Consider the following 12324-nt stretch of genomic DNA (forward strand, 5'->3'; position numbering starts at 1 on the left):
CTTCAAATGGCTTTTGTGACTTTGTAAACTCGTCATATTCAACAAGGTGCTGGTAAATAATAATCAAATAAACATTACCAATATTGTCCGTCGACAGGAGTTGAACATATCACCTCTAGCACAGAATCCCGATATTGAAACCATTACGCCATGAACACATGCATCGACAAGTGGCATAGAACGCACTCGTGAATTTCTCACAGGCTAGCCAGCACGTTGAGACGCTTGGCGCATTTCGATTTGGCCACCTCGACACACTGAACCACTACAATTAGTAGCAATTATGCATGTTCGCAGAGCCTCTGCGTTTAGGGACGTGTAGATTGCCTTGAAATTTAGGACAACGAAGGCAGATAAAGGATAATAAACAAAGTCACAAGAAAGTCTGAATCCACAAGAACAAAGATTAGACAAATCCATGTACTACCCACGATACCCATGGTGGCTCAACGATTGCAGTGCCAGAGTTCGCTCTGCAATTATTGTAGGAAATTCTATGGTGATGGGCAGCCCCACATGTTGGCACTGCTAATGCTTCCTTCCCTCTAACACCCTCCCTCTCTTTCGTGTCATCTTCTCTGTAACCTCCTTCCCCCTGCACAGGATAGCAAACCAGAAGCACAGCTGGTTGACCTCCTCGCCTTTTTCTCTCTCTTTATTTCTCCTCCATCGTGGACACTGAGCAGCTAATGCAGAGATGACACGACAGTTTTGTCAATTTGTAAACACAAGAAACTAATTTTATTTGGTCGAGCCATGGGTCCCCATAAACGTACATGTCCTTCTTTTTCAACACGAGGCTCCTGATGTCTGTACAGCATCCTTGTATCCCCCTGCAACGAGAAGGAAAGAAGTAAAAAAGCTGAGCATGTGCAAATACAAATTAATACTAGTAACACTAGAATTGATTATCAGAAAAATCAACACAGACCTTAATGCTTGCAATATTTGTGCAACAAAGCCAGCTGATGCATGTGCTAGCAAATATGTTTCTATCGGGCGGTGAGAATGTTGTCAGCTGTCAATAGCGTTGCTATCTAGGGATGGCCATGTAATACTGTGGCCAGCTTTTTAGATTACGGCACAGGGTTGATGTGAACCACTGGACAATATATTTTTTTTTAATCAACAGAATGCCCAGTTAATCAGGAACTATATTGCCCTCTAAAGTTGGCTTGAAGAGTAATCGGATATTTCATTCAAGAGTAGACCATACTGTGCTTTATGACCACCTTCTTGCACTCCCCGAGAAATATTGCTTCCCTCTTTTTCTCTGAAAATCCAAGGGTCTTAACATTTATGGCAGGCAGGTTCTGTGGGTTATCTTCTGCTCATTTAGGCCAGTCCACACAAGGGACAAAAGTGTGCACAGCATGTCACATGACTCAACAGCACCATGTCACAAATAGCCGAAGTTGGCATAGCATGGCACAGCTGTAGTCAAAGGAGATGCCAAAGAACCAGGCACTTTTTTTTCATTGTCAATTTCAGCGGCTTCTGTTACTTGCCGAGGTGTCTGGCATCTGAAGACCCTGTCACGTCAGTGGCTGTGGCAATTTGTTTCTGAGCATGGAGCCGCAGGTTTGACTGCTGGCCTCGCTAGCTGCATTCCGATGGAGGCAGAACATAAGACCATAAAGAGTGCTTAGATTTGGATGCACATTAAAGGACCCCACATGATCAGAATTAACCTGAAGCACTCCACTATGGCGTCTCTCATAGCCTTAACGTTGGTTAAGGATGCTAAACCCTATGAACGACTGAATCAATCAATCAATATGAAGTGCTACAGCTAGACTAGGCCAAAAGTTTCAGGCCTGCTCTTTAAAATTTGATCGTCATGCCCAGCCAGCTGACAACAGCCGCACCACTTCTGCTCTTGGCACCTCATATCTGCTAGCCTTACCACAGTGCCAGCTCCATTTTAGGGCCGCTCCTGTCGACATTCCCATGTCTGCAAAAGGCTCCAAAGTTGGGCTAGTTGGTTTGTCTTAGCATGGAAACAGAGCAGCAAATGAAGGCTGAGTTGCTGACAGCACATTAACGCTCGTGCGGTGTCTGTGTTGGTCCTTGCGCTGTTTTCACGTTGAGATTCCCACATCGTTGGTGATGTGCATTAGCATTCTTCTGGAGTCTTCTTTTTTTTTTTTTCTTAATGCACAGTTGGGAAAGTTGATGTGAAAATGTTGAGTCGTGCATGTTCAGATGTTTAGGCAATTACAACACAGGCAAGAAAGCACAAGTGTTTCTTTCACTAGGAAAGCAAGAATGCTAGCTATACGTTGCTGAAATCTATGACATCACAAGGCTACCCACCTTAAATTTTCACAGCAGATAAAGGGTTGCTGTCCATAACGCTCTAACCAAGCAAGTTTGGTTAATCAGTCTGGTTAATCATGTTTCTGCACTTTCAGTTAATCAATAAGTTAAGTTAATAGTAGTTTAATCAATTCATTCTATGCTGGAGGAAGCAGCTTGAAGCTCCACTCAAGAAAACCCTAGAGGCACACTGCATTTTACGGACAGTTCTTATTGCCAACCGGCTCCTTGTGAGGTCATCAAGCTCGCTGTCTGATCAAATGACACGGTTAAATGTGCATAGCAGCACATGCATATAGACAAACTGAACATCTCCCAAATTTGTTCACGTAAGATCCTCTCTTGATTACCTAAAGATGTAGGTGAAGTCATGGCATCACATGACTGGTTAACTGTGCTGATTTCTTTATCTTGGATTGCAACATCATTTCGGGGCATTTTAAATGTACTTTACAGGTGTTTTTGTCATCTGTGATAAAATAGCATCAATTTTCTTAAGTAAGCAGACGGAACAAGAGCACTAAGTCATTTGATGTTCAGTACCATGTGCACCTAGGCTAAGCTCTGAGAGACTTTTCCTTCACTTTGTTTCTCTCTATTTAATTTTGAAAAAAAAAAAAGATTAAAGGCTTTGTCCACCTGGGATGGACGCGGGATGTGAGAAGGCATAACTGTGCCAAATGGATTCAGCATTAGGCAACCAAGTGGCGTACCTACGTCTACCGCTGCTACGTTTTCTTTAGGTCTTTTTTCTCTGGTGCGTCCGCTTTGTCAGCACCAGAGATGACGGCGTCTCTGTGAGCCTTGTTGAGGACGTCTTCGAGGGTTGCAGTCTTCTGGGCGGCAGACCTTATCTGGCGTTCAGATGAGAGCAGACGTTCGTTGGCGCAGATGCCGGCGTATTCGGCACCATTGGCAAAGGCAGTCTGTGCTATGGCCTCCATGAGGCCAGTGACGCTTTGCATTCGTGACTCGAGAGACTGGAATGGACAAGGCACATCGTAAGCGCTCGTTTTATCCAAAATGTACAGAACAAACAGAATAGGTGAAGTGACAAGGAAAACTGGACATGTGACCAATTAATGTCAGCTAAGGAGCTTTTGCTACATCCTTATGCATATAGCCCAGCCCAATTTTACAATTACTGGCAATTTGATTTTGATCTATGACCCTAATCAAAAGCCTCCTTTCAACCAGTGGCCAATTCCAACTTTCTTCGTGTGTAAGAGACATCACCAGAATTTGTAAAGTCAATGCAAAACAAAACCACTCCCCCATTCTGATGTACTTAAATAGCTTCTGAAGTAAAAGTTCCTCTTCTAATGAAAATATCTGTGATGAGTGGAGAAAGGAGATTAGCAGATAACTGCACGCATCAAGTACAAAACCTCCTTGTAGAAACAACAATGTGTAATTGTCTGCACAAGTTAACACTCTGTAACGCTTGTCGGTAGATTATCGTTTCTATGTTAAAATGCAATGAAGCTTCATGGGGATGCAAAGTGCATTGCCATGGAGCCGCCACTGTGTTTAAAGAAAGGGTTTAAATGCAGTGCGCTCTCTTTGCACGTCTGTGTGCTGTAAAGCCACACCTGAAGGCAAAATCTGCATATTCCAGTCAGACTGGATATCGCTTATTAAGTGTCATTTCGGTAGCTCGGTGCTACGCAGCAAAGCTAAGTCTCATTTCCGTAACAACCAATTTACCATAAATTTTCTGTAAGATTTACGAATTTGGACTTGTTCTACAATTTAATAAATGTGGCAGGAAGTCTTAAGAAAAATAAATTCTGTACAGAAAAATGTTTAGACCTCTTGAAAGGTGGGGCGGCGCAGGTTACTATAAAAACAATTCGCACTTTCACCTGTAAGAATAAACATTGATAGCAGTCAGAAAGTATTACACAACAACATGAAGTAACGCTCGTAGTTTTATTGGCCGTATCAATTGCAGTAAGCACTCGCTTACTAAATAAAAATTAACGCGCACCGTGTAATGTGCACACAGGCAAACGCCAACAGATCTCACTCGATGACTGCGAACGCTCACTGTCACGAAGCTGTTGTGATGAAGAGTGCAAACAGAGGGGAGCGACTGCTTCTGCCTCTTCTGCATGTCTCTGAAACTTGAGGTTACGCTACCTACAACACTAAGGACGTGGAAAAACAGCGCACACGCAGCCATCAATCATCTCGGCTTGCCCATCCTCACACCCACCAGACCTCCAAAATAGGGTGCAGGCAACGCACACGCTCAGCTGTGCAGACAGCCATGCACAACCACAGCTGGGCTAGAGCAGGAGATGTGCACTCACCTCCCTCCCCCGCCTTGCGTGTGCTTTGCCACGTGATCTCCAATAGTAAGCGCACACGTAGCTAATACCTTTCTCGGCTTTCCCTCGCACCTACAGCATACGGACAGCATATGGGGAGCAATAGGTCCTTATCTCACTTGAACTTTACGAGGATCCTCACACCGACGACAATGACAAAAGTCTGCCTGGAGTGTCCATATTCATTTCATTTATTGATACTGTGAATCCCATCAGGGATTGTAACAGGAAGGGCTGTATGTGATACATGGGAACACAGTATAAGGTGTTACATACTAGATATGATAATTAATGAGATAAGATAATTGCTATCTCAATAAAATGCACAAAAGAAAGAAGTGATGGTAGCTGCAACACAGTCCTATGGCAGTGCAAGGCACCATATAGCCACACAGTACTAGTTGCAACGGGCAAGTTTATTCAGCAACTTTCCTCAAGCAGGAAAAATCGGCAACAGCTAAAGTCAGTGTGGTCTAAAAATGTGTTGCTTGTCATTGGTCCCTGTTTCCTGTTGTAAGTTTGCAACTGCTTGTGTTCTGCATCTAAAAGTATGTGCTATTCCCTCCCCCTTTTCGTGTTCGTTGAATTCGATCTTTACAAATTTGTATGTTCACAGGGTGGCAGGTATGCATGCATTCGTAATTGACAGTAACGATTGGGAGCTACAAAATGCACTTGAAATGATAATTGCTGTTTGGAAACCAGTTCGGCCCATTTGCTGGGTAATTCAGCATTGGCAGCAAAAAGCTGCACTTACTAGAACATCTGCCTTGAGCCTGTTGGTCTCCTCTCGGATGGCGATCATCTCCAGCCAGATGGAGTCGTCTCCCGAGCAGAGGCCCACTTCTGTCTCAAAACGCTTCAACAGGCTGCTCAGCTTGTTCAGGCTCTGCGAAGTGGAGGACAGAGCAGGTTATCATAGCTACACCTACACAAATGTTATGTGTCACTCGGTGCTCATAGAAGACAAAAGTGTGAGGACAAACAAACAATCGTGTAAAATTGAGTGAGTGGGATTCCATTACTGAACTTCCTAGAGCACAAGTAAAAAAGAACATGGATGCAGTAGGCAGACGAAAATTGTTTCAAGACTGCCAGTTGGGCTAGTTTGATTGCATTCAATGTGTTGTACACAAGAATGATGCATAGATTAAGGGCATAGAAAAAAAGACAGCACGGCATAAGCTCGTGCCATGCCTTTGTCAATGGTGCCATGCCATGCGACAACAACCTTAGTCATCCAACTAATCTAGGTTGTGTTTTCCAAACCTTCGCACTTGCTAAGTGCCGCCCCTTTTTAGATGTAACAAATGTGCTCTACAACTTCGAAAAATATGTGCCGATACTCCTATAATGGCCACTTCTGTGTAAGAACTCGCTAATACTAAATCTTAAAACTGCAATATCTGAAGTATCTGTGAGAGTGTAGGATCCTTTACATGTAGTGTGGATGAGAGAGGAAACGAGGGTCGCCAATATTCTAGTTGACATTAAATGAAAAATAGTGGAGCTGGGCAGGCCATGTAATGCACAGGGTAGATAACGGGCAGATAGTAGAGTCACAGAATGGGTGCCGGAAGTATGGAAGCACAGTCCAGAACAACAGAGAATTAGGTGGCATGATGAAATAATAATATTTGCAGGCATAATTGGAATCAGCAGGGCAAAACAGGGGCAATCGCAGTTCGCTGGGAGATGCCTTCGCCCTGCAGTGAACGTAGAAATAGGCTGATGATAATTTTTTGTTTGTCTTTACTATAGTCTCTTTAAAAAAAATGCTTTTTGAACATGAGAGAAAATATTCCGAATTTGTATACAATGCTGCCATGCAGCAGGAAACTTCTAATCTTTCATAATAGACTGCTTGCTCGCTCCTGCAGCTTTCAACGCCCCTGTTTTTTTTTTTTGTTTTTTTTTTCTGACACATGTGACAACAGTGATGACATTACAGTGGTGCTCAACAGTCCATCTATGAAATATATAATAAAATTTTGGGGCATTAGCCATCAAACTCACGACATGGCTATGATGCAGATCAGAGTCAGAGACTCATAACTGTGACAACCTGGACTTCTTTAATGTACAGCTAAATCTATGTGCACGAGTGCTTTTGCATTTCGCCCCCATCAAAATGGGCAAAATGCAGCCGCTGTGATCAGGATCGAGCCAATCACATTAGACTCGGCAGCGGCATGTCAAGGCTATTAAGCTGCCGATAGATTCCAACCACTGGGCAATTGTTTATGATTGTGAACTACTTGGGAGCCATCAGCGTGTATGTATGTATGTACACCTGTCCAGATTTTTAAGGGAGCAGCAGCTGTTAATGTGCCCTACCTTTCCTGCCGCAACACTTGTGTTGCTCAGAATCAACTCTGTCAAACATCAACTTCGAAGGTACACCGCAGAAAGAATGAAAATGAAGGAGTAACAGGGGCAGGACATTGTTGTCGATGCTGCCCCAGCTGAGAGGAACAAAGGACTTGAGGGAGAATCAGAAAAGTAAACACTGAGCTCTCTATGTGTCCGTTCATATTAGATCCTTTCCGAAAGCTTCTTTGTGTATGTATTCCTTGAATGGCATCGCACTTATTCCAGTGTGTTGCTCAGGTTCAAAGAAAGTTTCAGGGCCTCTTAGCCCTTCTTGGTCTGGATTTTGTCACTCAAGTGAGAAATGTCTTTCCTGCATCCACATAGCAACATATCAAACAAAAGGATTTTCTCATGAACTGCCAATGAATCAGGGCAGTGGAGCCGGCATATGGACCTTCGAACTTCTTAACTGAAAATAATGACTGTTGATTATGGCAACGAAATATTTGAAGACATTTTGTGCCACCCAAAGCAGGTGAATGTCTTGGGCAACGTGCTCCAAAGACACTATGCAGAGTCCTAAACTCGGCGTGATGCAACGAATGGACATTTTGGAATTATTGAGGAGAACCACATTCATCTGTGGCATCAAATTGCCAAGTTATGTAAATAGAGTAGGTGGCACCCATATTCTTAGATTGTTTTATTTTTTATTTTATTTTTATTTTTTGAGCACAGCCTTTGGGCGCCTATTTCTGCAGCGAACGTCGGTGGCATAACCGAGCGAATGCACACGAAGAAAGATAAAAGCGAACGCGGAGCATGAAAGACGCAAGAGGGAAAGCGGAGTGGAGGGTGCAGCTGAGGTGTGTACGACAAACGTCTAGTTCACTGTAGAGAAAGCGTAAGAAGCATAGTGGTGGCGATGATGGCTGCGAGATGGCCGTCGGGAGGTCTGTCAGCGGTGGCTGCTGTGAATCGCGCCCACACGTCACCCACGCGGTGCCTCTCTCGATCTACAGATTAGCAAGGCAGTGGCGTTGCACTTCGCTCCATTTGCAATATGCCGCAAGAGACAGGTTGTCCGTGCCAGCCAATACACTGCGAAATAAAAACACGCATAAAGCTGCACTCAAATTTTGCATTAGAGAGTCTAGTAATCGCCGGTGAATTTTCTTTTCAATGTCATGGTATTTGTTGTAAAAATGCTACAGGTATCGCTGTACCAGAAAGGGTTAAACTTTTGCTGCTAAGTTGAAGAGATAAAAGGCAAACATGGCAACATGGTTTTCATACTTTCCAGTATGCTTCGTGGGCATCGAGGATGGCTGCAGTGAGCTGAATGAGTACCCTGCTGGCTGCCTCAACAGCAACGATGCTTGCTTGCTTGATGAGGAACTCGTGCGACAGCATTTCTGGGTCGATGGTTGTAAGCTGCAATAGAAGAGTGGTTGCAGACAGCATTTAGATCAACATTGTGGCACTTTTAAAGTCTTGTTCACATCTGCTGAAAGGGTCGCTTTGGGTGTTTAGCATAGAAAGCCCATGAAGGGTGAGTGATATTGCAATTCTCTTTCGTGGGTTGTGACATACACAGTTAATTACCGACAGTCTGTTTAAATATTATCTGTTGCTGTATTTACCATGTACCATGTCATGCATGTGTACTTAAAGAATAGCTAAAAAAATTTCCAGTCCAAACCCTAACATAGGGAGAAGGTGCTAACCTTATAAAGACATGTATACAGCACATATCTTAAAAATTTGTTCTGGTGGCGTTTGATCACCCTAGGACCATAACAATATGCGACCATATGTGGCTGAATTCGTATGGTGCAAAGTCCAGGTGACAATAATATTTTCCCATGAAGACGTATCAAGCTTTAACATCCTGTGGCAACAGGCCACACGAGATATATGGTTCTCTAAATTTCGTCACAAGTCATGCAATGAAAGCATATGTCCTGGAAAGTCTGGACGACGTGAGCTCTAACAAGTGTTATTGGTTAAGAAACGCCTCGACCATTGCACACAGGTGCGTGTTTGTGTGAACATCAGTTCGCCTTATTTTATCACTTGCGATGGTTCGCAAAGTCTGTTGCGTCATACATGCCTCCGAGATGTCTAACACAAAAGTCTACTTGCAACAGCAAGTTACAATTAATGATTGCACTTGTGATCAGCCTGTCTGCGAACTCTTGTTAGGCGTATTTATAATGACGCAACCAAAATGAGCAAAAAGGCCCTGGGCGAAGCATAGGGGCGCGCCAAAATTACGGAGCAAACAGTCGTCATTCGCAAATTACGTGCTAGATGGCGCCACAATATCACACCGCCGCAAACGGTTTTCCGAGCGCAGTATTTGCGCCTTGCTAGCTCAACGTGTGCAAGTGTGACGCGAACTTGTCTTCGCATCCGATCATTCATTTGGTTTCCTTTTTAACTTTCAATCGAGTTCAGTACCGTGCCATCGCTGTCGTCTTCCATGCATCTTGCTATAATCGGGAGGCTCCAGGCAGTCGTTGTCAAAAAGGCGGTTTTCCCACCGATTTTTGCGAGTTGTGGGTGCCGCCTGACAAACCTGCACGTAGTGCACACAATAATCGCAGATATCCGCCGTGCCGACAAACGGCGCTTTTTGTTTTTGCGAAGTGCATGCTTACCTCGCGATGTTCCGAACGTGTGTGAATCGGCACAACAGCCTGAGCATCGTAGTTTGAGCCACGACTGTAACTTATGAGATTGATTGATTGACTTGCCGCTGTTTATCAAGGGGTCAAATCAGGCGAAGCTGCTACTTCGCGATATACGTCTGAACATCGCGGCGTGCGCCGAACCGGCATGTTTACACCAAAAACCGGAAGCTAAACTTGTGCACCGGAACTGCCTCTCGACAAACTGCAGGCGGCGTCGTTTTGTCGTCTGCAAAACGGTCGAACGTCTGCTGGGAGTAGCGACGCTGCTCGAAGTTTGTTTTCACTTTTATGACGGACGCGTTTCTTTCTCAAGAGTGTGTCGCGTGATTATTGCACAATTCAAACGACGCAAACAAGCCGCGAAACACACCTTGGTATTCCGTGCTTTGCATAATGGAGTCGCATTAGCAGTGGCACGCGTTAGGAAAGAAAAAGAAAGCTGCCGATCGCCATGAGCTAGCCACCTCGCGCAACTCTTCGTCGCAGCTGCGCGCCCGGCGAGCTGCGTTCGAGAGGAGCGAAGCCATTTCTTGGGGCTTGAGCGGTTTGATTCCGTACGTCCACAAGAAGGCAGCGAACTTGCTCGAGTCGCGGCTGCCATTTCAGCACGCTGCGCTTTGGCGGGAACAGGTCACGGAACTGCAACTTCTGTTCGGGAACTGTTCTTTGAACCATGGCGGCCGACGTCGTGGGTGCCCGGCGAGGTAATCAATGTTTCTATTTTCTAATGACTGCATGCATGCCCACGTAAGTTGACCTTATTTATGGAATTACTCTAGCTAGGGAACAAATGAGCGCGGCACATCCTCGGAATGTCAGTTGATTGTTGACTTATAACGATAAAACACCAGAATGAATGTGTGAACGACATATAAAACTGTTGGTATTGCGCATTCTAAAATAGATGTAAGCTTTCGCACATTCTCAAGTAGACCAAAACTTTCGCACAAGCCTTAATGAAAAACGAAACTGAAACAGTAACTCTCGCAGTGTCGCTGTTTAGGTCATTCCCTTGATCATAGCTTGGTGCATTGACTTTACACCGAAGTTGAAAAGTGTGCTGAGCATGGGGCTGAGAGAGCCGGCTACGCATGTTGTTCACGATGGTAAAGTGCTGGAACGAAGTTTCGAAAGCGCTCATAAACGCTTTCTTGACGCTGCCAGTAGCCAAATCACAGCATAACTATACGACAATCATTTCCTGCAAGAATACTTAAAATATTACAAGTATGCGCGCCATCTATATTAAAGAAAAGTAAAATAAACTTTTCTGCTTGCTTATTTAAGTTACTTCCGCTAGTGTAATTGACCATACATAGATGGCGCTTCGCATTGTATATGGAATTTTTAAGTTCTAAAATGTGTTAGCATAAATTTAGTTATAGCGACAAGTAATATTGAGAGCCAAGTCGTGCCGTAACTTTATACAAACAGAAGAGCGACAGCGAAATCCGACGCGATCCAAACACAAACAGAGGCCAGAAAGCCCGCGCCGCGGCAAGAAAACAGCGCACGTCGTCTGCGACTGCGCGACCTTCGAGCGTAGCGAGGGGTCGCGAAAAGAGAGTTCCCTCTTCGTCCGCGCTTGGGCCGTTCAGAAACAGCTGATCGCGCCAGGCTCGTCGTACACTGCAGCGCTGTCGTAACCTGCCGTTTAGAAAATTTCCCAAACCGCCGCAGCGTCGAGCAAGGAGAAGTTAACGAACCCAATGTCGGGCCCGACTACCGACTCGGAGCGGCGAAAGCAGATCAGCGTGCGAGGCATCGCCCAGGTCGAAAATGTTGCCAACGTGAAGAAGGCCTTCAACCGGCACGTCCACTACACGCTGGTCAAAGACCGCAATGTGGCTACGCCTAGGGACTACTTCTTTGCCCTGGCCTACACCGTCAAGGACCACCTCGTCGGACGATGGATCCGCACGCAACAGCATTACTACGACAAGGACCCCAAGGTGGGTAAACACGTACGCAGCTCCGCATCGGCTGGCCGGCGTTTTCTTTCTGCGCATTCCGTCGTTATTGAGACCCAGAGGCGCAACTATTCTTTTGTCTTTGCTCCCCATTCCGGCTTTGCATTGTCGCGTGTTTTGCAAAACACCGGCGGAAACCGAACTGCACGGAATTAACGCGTCAGTTGTCAGCCAGCGATGTGGTGCGGCGCAGCAATTGGAAGGAAAGGAGTGGCCGCGGAGAGCGGGTTTCGCCCGCGGTATTCGGGTCGTGTTTTGTTTCGGCGCGGTGCAGGGGCTCCCATGAATTTTTTGCGCGAAATGGTCGATACGCACGCACACCGCGTATACTCGGCGCGCAGTGGCAAAACCGGATAGCCCGCGCGTACCGGGCAATGCAGCGCCGGCGCAGCGCGCGCTCAAGCCGCAGTGCGCAACAAATTAAGCAGCTGTGATTTGTCGTCTGCATTTGATTGGCGTCTGCAGACGGCGTATGACGCGCGTTCCTTCTTTCCCATCTTGTTTGGCGTATGGGTTGGTCAGCCTTAGATGATCATAAATTTTAAAAATATAAAGGAAAAGAGTGAACGAGCGTTAGGTTTAAAGTACGCATGTCGTTTGAAGTGCCTGCCGCGATCACTACAAAACAAGAGCGGCGCAGGATGCAGCTCGCCGCACGCGCGCAGGCTTGTTTTCCGTTTCGACGAAGGATAT

At 45.5% G+C, this 12324-nt stretch overlaps 2 protein-coding genes across 2 annotated transcripts in view; one reads left to right on the plus strand and one right to left on the minus strand.

Annotated features, from left to right (window-relative positions):
- Nucleotides 1-718: 718 nt before the first annotated feature.
- LOC135915254 (diablo IAP-binding mitochondrial protein-like) lies at nt 719-9862 on the minus strand. The gene is made up of 6 exons (XM_065448273.2): nt 9629-9862; nt 9429-9546; nt 8262-8399; nt 5410-5541; nt 3033-3299; nt 719-833 (listed from the first exon to the last, which is right to left on the minus strand). Exons 1-5 carry the CDS (start codon nt 9673-9675, stop codon nt 3048-3050), a joined length of 687 nt encoding a protein of 228 aa, XP_065304345.1. The 5' UTR covers nt 9676-9862; the 3' UTR covers nt 719-833; nt 3033-3047.
- Nucleotides 9863-10108: 246 nt separating this feature from the next.
- Nucleotides 10109-12324, plus strand: part of LOC135915250 (glycogen phosphorylase-like) — a 48741-nt gene continuing 46525 nt past the window's right edge. The window contains exons 1-2 of the mRNA XM_065448267.2: nt 10109-10365; nt 11342-11613. Of these exons, the coding sequence (XP_065304339.2) occupies nt 10335-10365; nt 11342-11613 (303 nt within the window). The 5' untranslated portion in view covers nt 10109-10334. The remainder of the gene's footprint in view (nt 10366-11341; nt 11614-12324) is intronic.

The sequence above is a fragment of the Dermacentor albipictus genome, chromosome 7 (genome assembly GCF_038994185.2).
Source record: "Dermacentor albipictus isolate Rhodes 1998 colony chromosome 7, USDA_Dalb.pri_finalv2, whole genome shotgun sequence".
NCBI lineage: Eukaryota > Metazoa > Arthropoda > Arachnida > Ixodida > Ixodidae > Dermacentor > Dermacentor albipictus.